Raw genomic sequence first — 14051 nt, forward strand, 5'->3', positions numbered from 1 at the left:
ACAAATCTATGGTGCAACCACACTTGGAATACTGTGTATGGTTCTGGTCACATCTCCTCAGAAATGATATTTTAGAGCTGGACAAGGTTCAGAAAGGGCACCCAGAATGATCAAGGAGTTGGAGCAACTCTTCTATGAGTTGGGGCTTTTTAGTCCAGAGAAAATGTGAGTATGAGTAGATGTGATGGTGCATGGCATGGAAAAAGTGGATAGAGAGAAGTTTTAGAACGAGTGGACATCAAATGAAGCTGAAGGTTGGAAGATTCAGGACAGATGAAATAAATTACTTATTTGCACTGTGCATAGTTAAACTAGACAACATGTTGTGCTGGCCACTAACTTGGATGGTTTTGAAAAAGAATGAGACAAACGTATGGAGGAAAAAGTTATCAGTAGCCATAATGACTATGCTCTGCCTCCACCATCGGAGTCAGTATGCCTCTAGATACCAGTTGCTGGGAATTGCAGGTGGGTAGAGCACCATTGAACTTAGGTTCTGTTTCCTGGCATCCCATGAGCATCTTGCTGCTCACTGTGAGAACAGAATGCTGAACTAGATGGGCTTTTGGCAGTACTCTGCTTAAGTTCTTATGGCATATAGTGTCTCATGTGCAATGATTGGCTGAGATAAATTAAATTGGAGTGGTTTAATGTAAGTCTTCTTAGCAATTGTGTTGCTTGCAGTGTCAAGAATTAAGATGTGTGGCAAGAGTTCCAGATGTGTGGCTGGTGTTTCCACTGTGTTTTGTAGGCCATGACCCACTCACTGAATTGGAAAACATTTCCTTACCCAGGGAAGTGTGTCCTTATTGCTTAATGTATGCAGCATGGCATGCATACTATTGACAAGTGAAATATAAATATTAAATGTTCAGATGAACCATTGGTTTGCTTCCTACAATGAATTTTAGATAACAGTGTCCAATTTTAAGCTTACCTTTAGTTCTGTAAAATGCTTATGTGAAAAAAGCTGCATATGGGAAAGACAATTTCAGGGTCTTTTATATCCTTGGAGTCTGCTTTGTGATTTCCTACTGTTGTATTTAAATCATTCCTCTCTGCTATTCCACCCTCTGGTTGCCCAAATTGTATACAAAAGCGTAAACCAAACAAAACTATTTTTGGCAGTTGATCTTGGAGACCTCAAACTAAGGAATCTCTTACGTCACCACTCAAGGATATATTTTGCATGCCAGAAATCATTGGTGTATATAATAGCTACAATACATATAATTTAAGAACTGAATCTTTATTTTAAAATAATGCCTAGCGAGTTTTCTGTGTTGTAGGAAGCCTGGAGCTTAGGAAGGTAGCCCTCTGGTACATTCAATTAGCTTGATTGGCAGAGTTGCTGTGGATGAAAAAAGGGCAAGATTTAGCAACAGCATCATTTGGGATGAGTCAGATTGCAGAAGGTTGTTGGCCTCAGGCAGTAACCGTACCTTGTAACATTATATATTCTGTGTAATCAGCATTATTCCACACCCCATGACAAAGCAGAGACTCTTAACTGTTGTCATGAGCACCTTAGTTTAGCATTTTACCTATCCAGGCACCATCTGCCGCTGGGAACAGGTAGACTTGACTTCTTCACTTTTGTATTCCCTATATTTATTTAGTGTAAAATGAGTTTCTTTGAACAGAAAGAAGCTAGAAATTTTATGATAAAAATTTTCCTGAACATGTTTGAACATTTAGAGCATATGGAATTCATAAATTCACTAAATGTAAGTTACATTGCATATAAACTTCTAGAAACAGAGAATTATAGAGTTGGAAGGAACCATAACAGTCATCTAGTTCAACCCCCTGCATTGCAGAAATCACTTTCCCAACTTGAAGCTTGAACACAAAACCCTGAGATTAAGAGTCTCATGCTCTACCAACTGAGCTACATGTACCCTAGGAATTAAAGGAAGCTTAAGGTATTCAGGTTCTGAGGCATGTGAGGCTTTATAGGTCAACACAAGCACTTCGATTTGGGCCTGGAAACTAATTGGCAGCCAGTGTAGTCTGGTCAGGATTGATGTTATATACTCAAACTGTCTTTTTCTGGTGAGCAGTCTGGCCATTGAATTTTGCACCAGCTGAAGTTTAGGAACTGTCTTCAGAAGTGGCCCTATGTATAATGCATTGCAGTAATCCAGCCTAGAGGTTACCAGAGCATAGGTCACATATGTTAGGCTATCCCTGCTCAGATAGGGGCATAGCTGAACCACCAGCCAAAGATGAGAAGGTGCAGTGTCTCTGTCTTACCTGGATTGAGCTTCAGTTTATTGGCTCTCATCCAGTCCATTACTGAGGCAAGACATCAGTCTAGCACATCCACTGCCAAGCCTGTAGATGTAAAGGAGAAACAGAGTTGTGTGTCATGAGCATACTACTCACAACACACTCCAAAACTCCAGATGACTCCACTCAGCAGCTTCATATACAGTGGTACCTCTGGTTACGAACTTAATTTGTTCTGGAGGTCTGTTAATGTGAGCTAATGGGGCTTCCCACTGCCGCTGTGCTGCCGCCGCACGATTTCTGTTTTTATCCTCAGGTAAAGTTCTTAACCCGAGGTACTACTTCCGGGTTAGCAGAGTCTGTAACCCGAGGTGTTTGTAACCCGAGGTACCACTGGAGATAGGGGATAGAACTGAGCCCTGAGGGATTCCACATTGAAGGCTCCTTGGTGCTGAAAAACACTCCCCAAGCATCACCTGCTGAAGACCATGATCCAAGTAGAACCGAAACCACAACAAAGCTGTGCTGCCCACCGCCACATCAGATAACATCTCCAGGAGGATACAGTGGTTGATGGTATCGAAAGCTGCAAAGAAGTCAAGGAAGGAAGATTAAGAGGGACATATTGCCCCTGTCTCTCCCCCAACAGAGGTCATCATATAAGGCAACCAGGGCCATTTCTGTACAAAAGCCAGATTGAAACTCCAATTGAAATGGATCTAGAAATGAGATTTGTCGGGCATGACTTGTTTTTGAAAAAACCCATGCTGGGTTTTAGTAATCGCAGCTTCCTTTTCTAAGTGCTCACAGACTGACTCCAGTTTGCAAGGACCTCACCTATTCTCTAATAATTCTCAAAGATTATAGACAGATGAGATCACATCCACTAGCTCCTTTAGTACGCTTGGGTGTAGCTCATCAGGCCCTGGAGATTTGAATTTGTTTAAATAAGTTGGTGTTCCATTATCACCTCTTTTCCTGTCTTGGGCTAGAGCTCCCTCCTTGCATTATTTATTCTGTTATCACCATATTGGGCCCTGCTTTCCTTTTGAGGCAAAGTAGGTGTTAAGCCAGGCACCCCCAAACTCGGCCCTCCAGATGTTTTGGGACTACAATTCCCATCATCCCTAACCACTGGTCCTGTTAGCTAGGGATGATGGGAGTTGTAGTCCCAAAACATCTGGAGGGCCAAGTTTAGAGATGCCTGTGTTAAGCAGTTCCGCCTTCTCTCTGTCTGCCTGTAGCATTTCTCCATCTTCCTCAGCTCATTCTAACCTTCTCCCTGCAACTGTCTGCTACTTGTTTGTACTCTTCTTTCATGATTTTCCATTTCTTATACTGTACATGCCCTTCTTAAATATCAGCTCATCTGTAAGCTCCTTATGCAAGTACACAGGTTTATTTAGATACCTTTCACTTTTCTTTCTTAGTGGAATTGTCTGCATTTGTGCTTTCGATATTTCACTTTATTTATGAAGAGATTTATAAACCACTTTTCAGGACACATTGTTCACAATGAGCTAACATGTCCAACAATACACTCATCCCTTTTAAGAGAAAAGGCATGATGTCTGATCCAGATTTATGCTAGTTCCTCAGCATCACAAAATAAATAACATAAAATAGCAAGTCATATGCAGAAGTCCAATACCTAACAAAACAGCTGAACAGATTGCATTGCAAAATGGTCAGTTACACTGCAATCAAAATTAGCATGAACCTTATTAGCCTTTTGCTGAGGGAGATTATAGAGGGGAAGAAATACAGATATTTGTAAATAAAACTGAGCAAAAATTGATGTGAATTTTGGTAAGTAAATATGTGAAATCGATGTAAGTTAAGCAATCATGGCTAATGATTGATTTTAATCTCAGGCTATTGCTTGTGACACTGAAGCTGTATGTTGTGAGCTATCAATTTTCTGCATCTCAGAAATAGTTTCTCTGTGCTTACCCTGTACCTCCTCCTATTAGGCCCCCAAAAATATTTCTTCATCATTCCAAATATATTTAATAATTTTCATAGAAGTAATTGTGCTCATCAATACCTTCACAAATTGAGAGTGTTGTTCACTGGTGTAAATTTAAATGACCTAATTACACTACTCAGGAACGTTCTCCTCTTTGCTCTATGGTACATAGAAGGAGAATAAATAAGGTATTTATAGCTTTCTTCGAAAAACTTATAGCATGATGGTCTCAGTTCTTCTGATTGTCTAGTAGCTCTTTATGTAATTTTCATAATAATATCCTTTGGGCAAATAGTGACCAGGATTGCTTTTATTGTTGCATTAAAGTAAATGTTGTTTTTCTGATCTTTTAGAAAATATTAATAATTGCTAAGCTCAGAATGGGGGTTAGATCTCATAGCTTTCAGCGGCTTCTGAATACATTTCTTGAAACTTTTGTTTAGCATTGATGGAAACACCAGTTGATCAGACATTTCATTTCTTCTCCAGTTCCAGAGGAGACTGCAGGGTCTGCAACTCAGATAATGCCCACCTTTCACCTTAACACTTGACTGAAAAAGGCAATCCCACTCCGCAATTTTAACAGCATGTAATTATTGGGAATTGGCATTGCCAGGAGTTTGTTTTTTAACATCTCAGTGTGCATTAAAAAACAAAAACGAAACGAAATGAAAAACCAGTAACAGCAGGTGTGCATTGAGCTCTGTCATAACGGAGCAAGCAAAGCAGAGTAAGCCTTCCAGAAATCCCTTTGTGCTCCATTGTGTGAGAGATTGTAAGGCCACCCAAGCTGTTTCAACCATTGTTTTATATTATAAAACAATGTTTTTGTTCTATCCAATAGCTGATTAACTCCATCTGCAGGTGGATTATATACTCCCAGAACTCAGGATGCTTTCAGTGATAACTAAATTTGGACATGGTGGTTCTGATACTCTCACATTTTTCCAGCCCGATCATAATTAAATCCTGTACTTAATTTTTTGTTGTTGTTGTTGTTTAAACAGTGTTTGCCAGTGCCTGCCCGCATGGGCTATTTTAATCTGGAAATTCGTTTATTACCGGAGTGTGAAGAATTAGCAGCTAAACAGTTATTCCTAAACAGTCTTCATAATGTTTTTAAAATTGGTTGTATTATTTTGTTCACCAGTGTATCCATTGTTTCTAGGTGTGGTGTCATTTCATTAGTCTTGAGTTGGGCCCCAGGCACATTTCACCATTCAGTATATTTGTCTTGCAGGTAAGCCAAACTTCATGAAAACTCCTGAGGATCAGATTGGGATATCTGGAGGTGTGGCCTCCTTTGTATGCCAAGCAGTAGGAGAGCCAAAGCCACGTATCACATGGATGAAGAAAGGAAAGAAAGTTAGCTCCCAACGATTTGAGGTACGCACAGAATATATTTTTTTCCTAGTAATATTGTGGGCGTTTCCATATGTTGGGTGGCATTAAAATATAACAAATATGTGAACTGGAAATAAATATTTCCTCTTTGATATACATTACCTGGAATATGGCATTTCTGATTCTCCAAATTTCCAGACTTGGACTACTGAGGGAATTATTCATTCCACGTGGATAAGTATTGGTTAACTCTCCTCTGAGAGGTAAAATAATAAGATTCTCCCAGTATAGCTTCCTTCTGTAATCACTATATTTTCTTGGTGATATTATTTCATCTCATTTTGCTTTGTTTGTAAATTGGAATTAGATGAGTATGAAGTTAATTAAGTTCAGTGTCTATTCATTTGCAATCCTTGCCATTGAGGGACAATTTATGGGTTATATGATAAACACATTTCTCTATGAGAGGGTTAAAGAAATTTCTTTGATTTCATGAATGGTTAATGACCCAGTTCATGCGTCATAGCCAAACCATGGTTTGCCTATTTGTACTATGCCTCATGCTCTCCCAGTCCCTCTTTCTCTCTCTTCCAGTTCACTTAGTCACTTCCTAGTTTGAGCAAAAAGTAGTTTGCTGTGATATTCAAATTCAGCAAACTGTGGTTGCCTACAAACAAGAATCTTCAACCATTATTTACTTTGTACTTCCAGTTTGAATACTTTAAGGAATGGAATGATGAGAGGAGCACATGAGCAGAGGAAAAAGGGGAAATGGGCAGCACAGAAACTTGAGTCATGGTGTTAATGGCCAGACTCTGTATCATGGCAAAAAGACAAAGTTTATTTTAGTTTCAGAATGTTAATCATGCTTAATGGCTAAATAGGGTTCATTATTAATAAAGGTGGACAACTAAGGTATGCGGTATGGTTTCCAAACCATAATTTACAACAACATCTTGTTGGTTTAAATCTTCGTTAAGGAAGGACTGTACAGATGGAATCATTCACCATGATAAACAAGGTTGCAGGAATTTGCCCCAGAGAGTGGAGGGGCTGGTCCCTGTCCCTTTCCTGATTCCTCAGTCATGGTTTAAAAGGAAATGGTATGTTGTGTGTCCACCAGTAATAAAATGGGTAATACAATTTCCCATCTTTTGAAAAAAGGTTATTGAATTTGATGATGGGTCTGGATCAGTTCTACGTATTCAACCGCTGCGTGTCCTTCGGGATGAAGCAATATATGAGTGCATGGCTACCAACAGTGTTGGGGAGATAAATACCAGTGCCAAACTGACAGTGTTAGAAGGTAAGTGGAAGCTCTGTTATGACTGAGCTGTATATACCACAGCCTGTTGCATATAAGCTGAACTGTTTGTTCACATTGGAAAGCCTATGCTGCTGGTTATGCTTGCTTTTTCTGCATCTATCTATCTATATATTATTAAAAGGGTAAACAGATAGATCACTGTGTACAATTCCCATATAATTTATTGTTTTCATTATTATTATTTCTAAATATGTTTATTGTGATGAACATTCACTGAGGCTCTCGAGGGATAAAGCAAGGAGGTATTAACTGAAACACCCAGCAACACCTATGGACACAGATCTGCTTCAGACAAAGAACTTGCACAGTTACCCTACCTTCAAAGTTGTCAGCAAACAGTTCCAGCAGAAAACAGTATACAGGCATTATCCTCCACCTCCAGAGTTGGAGATGAATAGAAGGGAAAACTAACTTCAATATCATGCCTACTTTCTCTCCTTCACCCTGATCTTTTAAACTGCGAGGGAGAGGTTCTCCTTTAAAGAATCAGGGAGCAGGATTAGGTTTTGGTCAACAGAGTTATAATTTTCTCTCTATCACACTTTATTGTCACAGAATACAGTGGGATTGGCTAATAATCAGCCTAGAATTTGTTCACCACTCCTAGACTACAGGGTAACAAGCAGAAAGCTGTCTTCTTCTGAGTTAAATTGCAATGGACAAGTCCCTTTTTGAATTGAAGCCATTGGTTGGCAGGGGGGTGAGTGGGTAGAATTGTTCTTGGAGAAGGCATTCCCAGAGAGACCGGATCTATCACCTATAGGATCCTTTGAACTTGCGCGATCCAAATTTTCATATCAAGTGGGTTGGAAGAATACTTCGTAATGGAACCCGTAGGTCATAAACTGCCTTGTTGTGCAAGGGGCGGGGAACAAGGCTAAAATTTGATGCCCCCCCCCAAGACCTTGTGCTGCCTTCCCAAAGCTGGGTAAGTGAGGCACTGGGCTTTGTGAAGGACATGTGAAGCTCTGTCAGGGTTCTGGAGCCCTCCCTCCATGTGTTCTGGAATGCCGATCTGGCTGTGAATTCAAATTTCAGGCCGAGGTTCTGGATCCAACAAGTTATCTACTGTATGTGTTGAAGAAAACTTCCATGTCCAGAATTCCTTATTTATATTGGATAAGGAAGAATTGTTTGGGGAGTGGAGAGGAAAGAAAGAAAATGAGGGGAAATACTTTTTTCTCTGTCCTACTTCCCTACTTCCATTTTAAAATGTTTTTTTAAAACAACAACAACAACACACAACTACTCCCCCCCCCCAATTTATTAATGTGTATCTTTCTAATAACTTCATAGATGGGCCATGGATGCCTGAATGTGCTGCATTCTCTAAATGCAATTTAAATTTGCCCTAATTGACTAAAATGGAAAATCTGTTTTCAAACGAAAGGATTAAGCAGATTTATTGGTGTATATAAATTATTTACTGATGATATCTTCCAGTGAGGAAGGCTTAGGTTGCTTAGATGAATTAAGCAAAATGTTTCACTGCTGCTTTCCCCCCCACCTTTCCCCAGTTTGTTGCTGTGCTGAAACATATGTGTTGGTGATAGCACTGTAGTATTTCATTTATTTACAGCAGTACAATAGAAGTCTCCTTATAACTGGATGCTTAAGGATAGATCACGTGGAATCAAATAATTTACAAAAATCCTTTGTTACTCGAGTATCAGGTCTCCTTTCAGATTCTACTAAATATATTTTGAAGAACTGGAAAGGCTTAACTTTAGCTTGAAAAGATACTGAAAAATTGGAACATAGACAGATAACAGTTGGCAGCAGTCTACTCTCCAATGGCTTTTCCTTCACTTAATCTGCTTCTGCAACTTGCTAGTCTTCAAAGGCACAGTGAGTTTCTGTTTACCACCACCAATGCTACTGAAAGACCAGTAGGAGACTTGCAGACCAGTTTAAAAGGTTTAGCAGGCCACTGGTTCCCTACCCTTGGTATAAAGCAATAGGTTTCACAGCAAGGATTTATTTCCAGGCAAATCTTTTTCCAGTCTGTACTTCACTGGGATTACGTGGCAGAATGTTATGTGGCCTTCACTTTCTTCAGGAGCAAATCTTTGTACAAGTGATTGCCAAGTTATATGGGACATATTATTAAAGTCTTCTCTGTTAAAGTTGGACGAGCATTGTTTTTATTCTGTTCTTCCCAAGTGAATATGACCAGGAGGGATGCATACTTTGTATGAAGGAAATTAGAAGAGATATGGGGCTTGTTACTAGGGGTCCCTATAGAACCCTTATAAAGCTTAAGCAATTTGCATGTGGGCTTGGACAAGTAGGGTGATGTTTAAGAAACTGAATGGTCTTTTAAGACTATATTATCAGCTGCAGTGTAATTGATTTGGGAATGCCTCTTGGTAGATTATCATAAGAAAACTGGCAATTCTATTGGGCTTATGACAGTTTTTCCGTTTAAAAAAAATGCATCTTGGTTGTGGAAACTCTAGGCAAGGATTAAAAAAAACCCACTTCATTGTTGGTCCATCACTTACCCATGCCAGGGTTGCCACTTCTGATAGTGGGATTTGAAATAATATTTGGATAGTAGAAATGGTCCTAGTATTTTTATTTTCCTTCAAGAAATCTCTAGCTTTTGGCAAAAGTCTTTTCAGGCACATTACCATAAATTTATGTGGCAAAAAATTCCCCAAACACTTCATAAATAATTAAAGTCATATATTCACAACCAGTCGTTCAATGCTTAGTTGGCTTCCGTGGTGTAATTTCAGCTGGCCTTGATCTAGGTTTTTGTCATGAATTGTGGTGGTCTTTCTGCTTGCTAGCATATTCCATTTGGTACATTATTAAGAAGCAAACTGGAGCCAAGAATCTAACATAAGCAAGCATTTTGTAGCAGCTACTTCTTTGCGCTGTCCTTCATTCTCCACTTCCATCTCTCTAACTCCAGATCCTGTTGAGGAACAGAGTTGCATACACTTAGTGTAATTGAAAATTATTTCTTCTGTTGATAGTGGAAGAGGTAGGCATGCAAACAACCTCTCCCTCTCTTTTTCTCTTGGGCAGCTGATAAGCTGAATAATGTATGAGTCATATTGAGCATTTCTGTCTTTTTCAATTATGACCTGCAGCAGCGCAGAATTTCTCTTGCATGCCTAGCAAAAGAAGGGTTTGAGCAAAGTGAACAGGAAGGGACCAGAATCAATAAACTGACACACACACACTCACAAGGAAAGCTTCAGGGAGAGTTAGTGGGCACTGGGTGTCACAAATTAATAAATATGTGATTGAGCTGTAGGACTGGAGGATTACACCTTGCATTACAGAGCCTTTTAAATAGGAGGATTGTGCAGAATGTAAGGAGGGAATAATGTTGCAGCATTTCCAACACTGCACCAAACCGAGTGACTCGTTATATCCTACTTTTTAGCAAAACACAGAAGCTCTGTTGGGTATGACAGAGGCCAGATTGGTGCCCCCTGCCCTTCTGCATAATCCACATTCTCTCTGTTTTTGTTTTATCCTGGGATGGGAACCAATAGTAACCCTGGCAAGAAAATGACTCTTTCCCTAGGCTTTGGAATTTGTACATTTCTTTTATGATCTAGATTTCTTCTAAGCGTATTAGTATTGATGAATAAAAACTTCAGCAATTTGAATTTGATGTGGGTAGGCTTTACAGTAGTCTCAAGCACATTGTGTCACGTCAAACGCAACATACTTCTTGTTTCAAGCTATTTTAATGAGAGTTAAAATATTTCATTTTTTTAAATCTGTGCATTTGCATATTTGCATAGCTGCCTTGAGCCTTGGCTCCATAATTCTGTATGGGCAGAGCAATAGCTCCTCCATTAATTTGCTCAAATGGGTTTATGAATGCCAGTCCCTTTGTTAAAGTGTGAGTCATAATGATCTTGAAACCTGACTTGGAACGGCTTGGATTCTAGCTAGCACTGACATTATATTTTGTCTAGTTGGACAATGAGGGTTTTGTATTGCTTTTAGATGTTTTTAGGTTGTTGTACACCGTTTCACAAGGGGGTGGTATATGGATATTTTTACAAACAAAAATGTAAATAAATAAACTGCAGGCTGAAAGTATAGCAGAATAAACCAGGTTTAGGCTTCGAATCTATCAAGGGTATAGTTTAGGGATAAAAAAAGAGAGAGCACCTTTGTCTTTCCAAAGCTCACTGATTACTGAACCATATCATGAGTTTAATTTCTATCACCATCTGTTGGCTTCATCCCAGTTCCTGGAGTTACCCAGTTTGAAATGCAGTAAATGATAAACATTTGACAGTTACAAATTATTTCTGTAGAGAACTAGACCTCCAAAGGCCTGAGACAATATGTCCTTGTAAATGCTCATCTAATACTAGGTTCACTATTTCAACGGTAAACAAAAGTTAGCTGTGTTTAATCCTTATTTACGCTTAGTTAGTTACAAAAGAATCAGCAAGAACAAGGCAGTTTGGCTCATGTTTCTCTCATTTTCTTTTATATGTTACTGCCAAGAAAGGAGCCTTTGTTATAAAATCAGAGTAATTAAGGGAAGAGAGGTTATATTTTAATACGATCTCTAAGTAAAAACTAGCAAATTAGCATTATGTGTCACTTTAAAATGGAGAGAAATGCCACATTCTATACCAGAGAGAGTGTTGATTTATTCTTTGGCTTGGACTGTTAATTCATCCACATATAACAGAGGTCACCAACTTTTGGGGCTTGTGGGTATATTTGAACATAAACTTGTGAGCACCACCACAATGTATATTACAATATTTACAGGTTTAGCCCAGAAATCCAATGAGTATCACCTACTAGATTTTTATAAGCTTCACATTTTATATTTCTGTAGATTATAAGGATTCACCTAGTCACTTTTCAGCATGAACACAAATTCCTTCAGAAAAAGTAATGCTTCAAGTGGCCCTTAAATATGGTATATTTTGGGTTCAATTGATATATTGGCACTTGCTAATGAGCCTGATATTTTGTATTTCATGTGTTTTATTCTAAATAACATGAATGAATGAATGACAATTTAAGGAGCTCCAACACAGGTGGGCAACTCAGAAACCATGTGTGTGTTTCACTAGCTTTGCAAAACAGTAACTTCATTGGTGTGATGTACTAAAAACAGTAACAACCCTCTTCAGCCTATGAAGCCCAATGGTGTTTACCTCTGAGTAGACCTGCATAGGATTGAGAATTCTATCTTTATTTTGGATTAGTTCATCCTGAACAGTTTTGTTTCAAGGCTCATCCCCTCATCAGCTCTTGACTGAAGACATCTGAGGGAATACATCCCCTGACAGAGAAAAGGTAGCCTCTAAGGTTGGGACGCGGGTGGCGCTGTGGGTAAAACCTCAGTGCCTAGGGCTTGCTGATCGCATGGTTGGCGGTTCGAATCCCCGTGGCGGGGTGAGCTCCCGTCTTTCGGTCCCAGCTCCTGCCTACCTAGCAGTTCAAAAGCACCCTTAAGTGCAAGTAGATAAATAGGTACCGCTTTATAGCGGGAAGGTAAACGGCGTTTCCGTGTGCTGCGCTGGTGCTGGCTCGCCAGAGCAGCTTCGTCACGCTGGCCACGTGACCCAGAAGTGTCTCCGGACAGCGCTGGCCCCCGGCCTCTTAAGTGAGATGGGCGCACAACCCTAGAGTCGGACACGACTGGCCCGTACGGGTAGCGGTACCTTTACCTTTACCTAAGGTTGCAATGTCTACTCAGAAGTAAGTCTCATTGGATTTAGTGGTGCTTACTACTCACCCACCAGCTCAGGTAGCTCTAGTTAATTGTAGCAGCACCCTCATGCCACCCCATTCCCTCTAATTAAATACCCAGAAGAAGGCAGGATTCCAGCTGCTACTCTCTGCAAGTAAGCACTTACAGCCAGACTAGTGGAAGTGTGTATGAGAGTGTGATGGATGGAAATGCAGAGCAATCCTCTGTAGGCATACTCAGAAATAAGTTTCATGGATCGGTGTGTGTGTGCGCATGTGCAGGGGAAGTGGGGGGCCAAATCAACAACTAGAGAACTGGGCTCAGAAAATCCTGTTGGAATCCCTGCCGAAATGACTTGGACCCAGGTATCTGAAGGAATGCCTCTGCCTGTATCAGACTGTTCTGGTTCTTAGATCTAGGGATGATGTATGTGACCAGCACAGTGTGTGAAGGCCAGAGTAAGAGTCAGAGCTGGGGCCGAGCCAGGACGATATGAGCCGGGAGTTCTAGAGCAGGGGTAAGGAGACTAGAGCCACCAAAAGGAAACTCTTAACTCAGCAGAGGTCCCAAGGACACTGAAAAACTTACATCACTGCCAGATCATCTTCTACCTAGTTCTCTGCTCGGTCATTGCTTACAGCTGGACCTTTCTAAGTATCTATGGCAATAGAGCTGCATTGTTAGTCAAAAGGCAATCCTCTTGCAACTCTGGGCTTCCCACCAGACCTGCTGCCACCTTCACTCCTGGGACCTGGGAGATGCTTTTATGACTGACATTTTGAGTGATCCATTTTCTCTGATCTTAACTGTACTGGAATTGTTTGCATTTTACTTATATTGTGATCCATTCTGGGAGGCTAATATGGTGAGGCCGAGCTAAAAATATATTTAAAGAACCCTTCCAGACAGCACAGGGAGGAAAGGGTAACCCCTCCCCTTTCTGTATTCCAATTTGGAGCTGGTTGCGAAGTTTGCTGCACATCCAGCCCTGAATTATTTGGTAGAAAGTGGGGAGGAAGGGTCACCTCTCTAAACTACATTACTCAGTTTTGGAAACAGTCTTATAGCAGTCACAAGGTAGGTTATTCCCTCTCTGTGTTGCTTAAGTTGGGGGCCACCTCTGATGTTCTCCTTCTTACCACGGTTTGCTTTGAAGGAGAAAGCAGGCTGAGCCATCCCCACAAATGGTTGTGGTCTCCCAACAGAGCCTAAGAGTTGGCAGAGAGGCAGATGCAGCTGCTAAGTGAAGGAGGGCTTTCTCACTCATACTTTACCTGCATTACTGGTGGATTTCAGTCAGGTATTTCCTTCCGTCCTTCAAGCCAAAACAAAAGCACACTATTATTATTGATTGACCGCTTCTTGATTTCAGCCTGCGGCACAGGCTGTACAAAGCGAAAGGCTTGTTGCAATGTTTACCAGAAGTGATTACAATACTCCAGCAGCTGGTTTCAATACAGTGAACCCTGTTGCATGTCTCTGGC

At 40.4% G+C, this 14051-nt stretch overlaps 1 protein-coding gene across 12 annotated transcripts in view; it reads left to right on the forward strand.

The window, feature by feature from the left end:
• The window catches only part of PTPRF (protein tyrosine phosphatase receptor type F), a 523498-nt gene that overhangs the window by 259547 nt on the left and 249900 nt on the right, over positions 1–14051 (forward strand). For all 12 annotated transcript variants that reach the window (XM_081865454.1, XM_081865450.1, XM_081865456.1 and 9 more), the window contains exons 4-5: positions 5442–5587; positions 6710–6851. In XM_081865454.1, coding sequence (XP_081721580.1) covers positions 5442–5587; positions 6710–6851 — 288 coding nt within the window. The remainder of the gene's footprint in view (positions 1–5441; positions 5588–6709; positions 6852–14051) is intronic.

Source organism: Podarcis erhardii (assembly GCF_964252035.2).
Source record: "Podarcis erhardii genome assembly, chromosome: 6".
Classification (NCBI taxonomy): domain Eukaryota; kingdom Metazoa; phylum Chordata; class Lepidosauria; order Squamata; family Lacertidae; genus Podarcis; species Podarcis erhardii.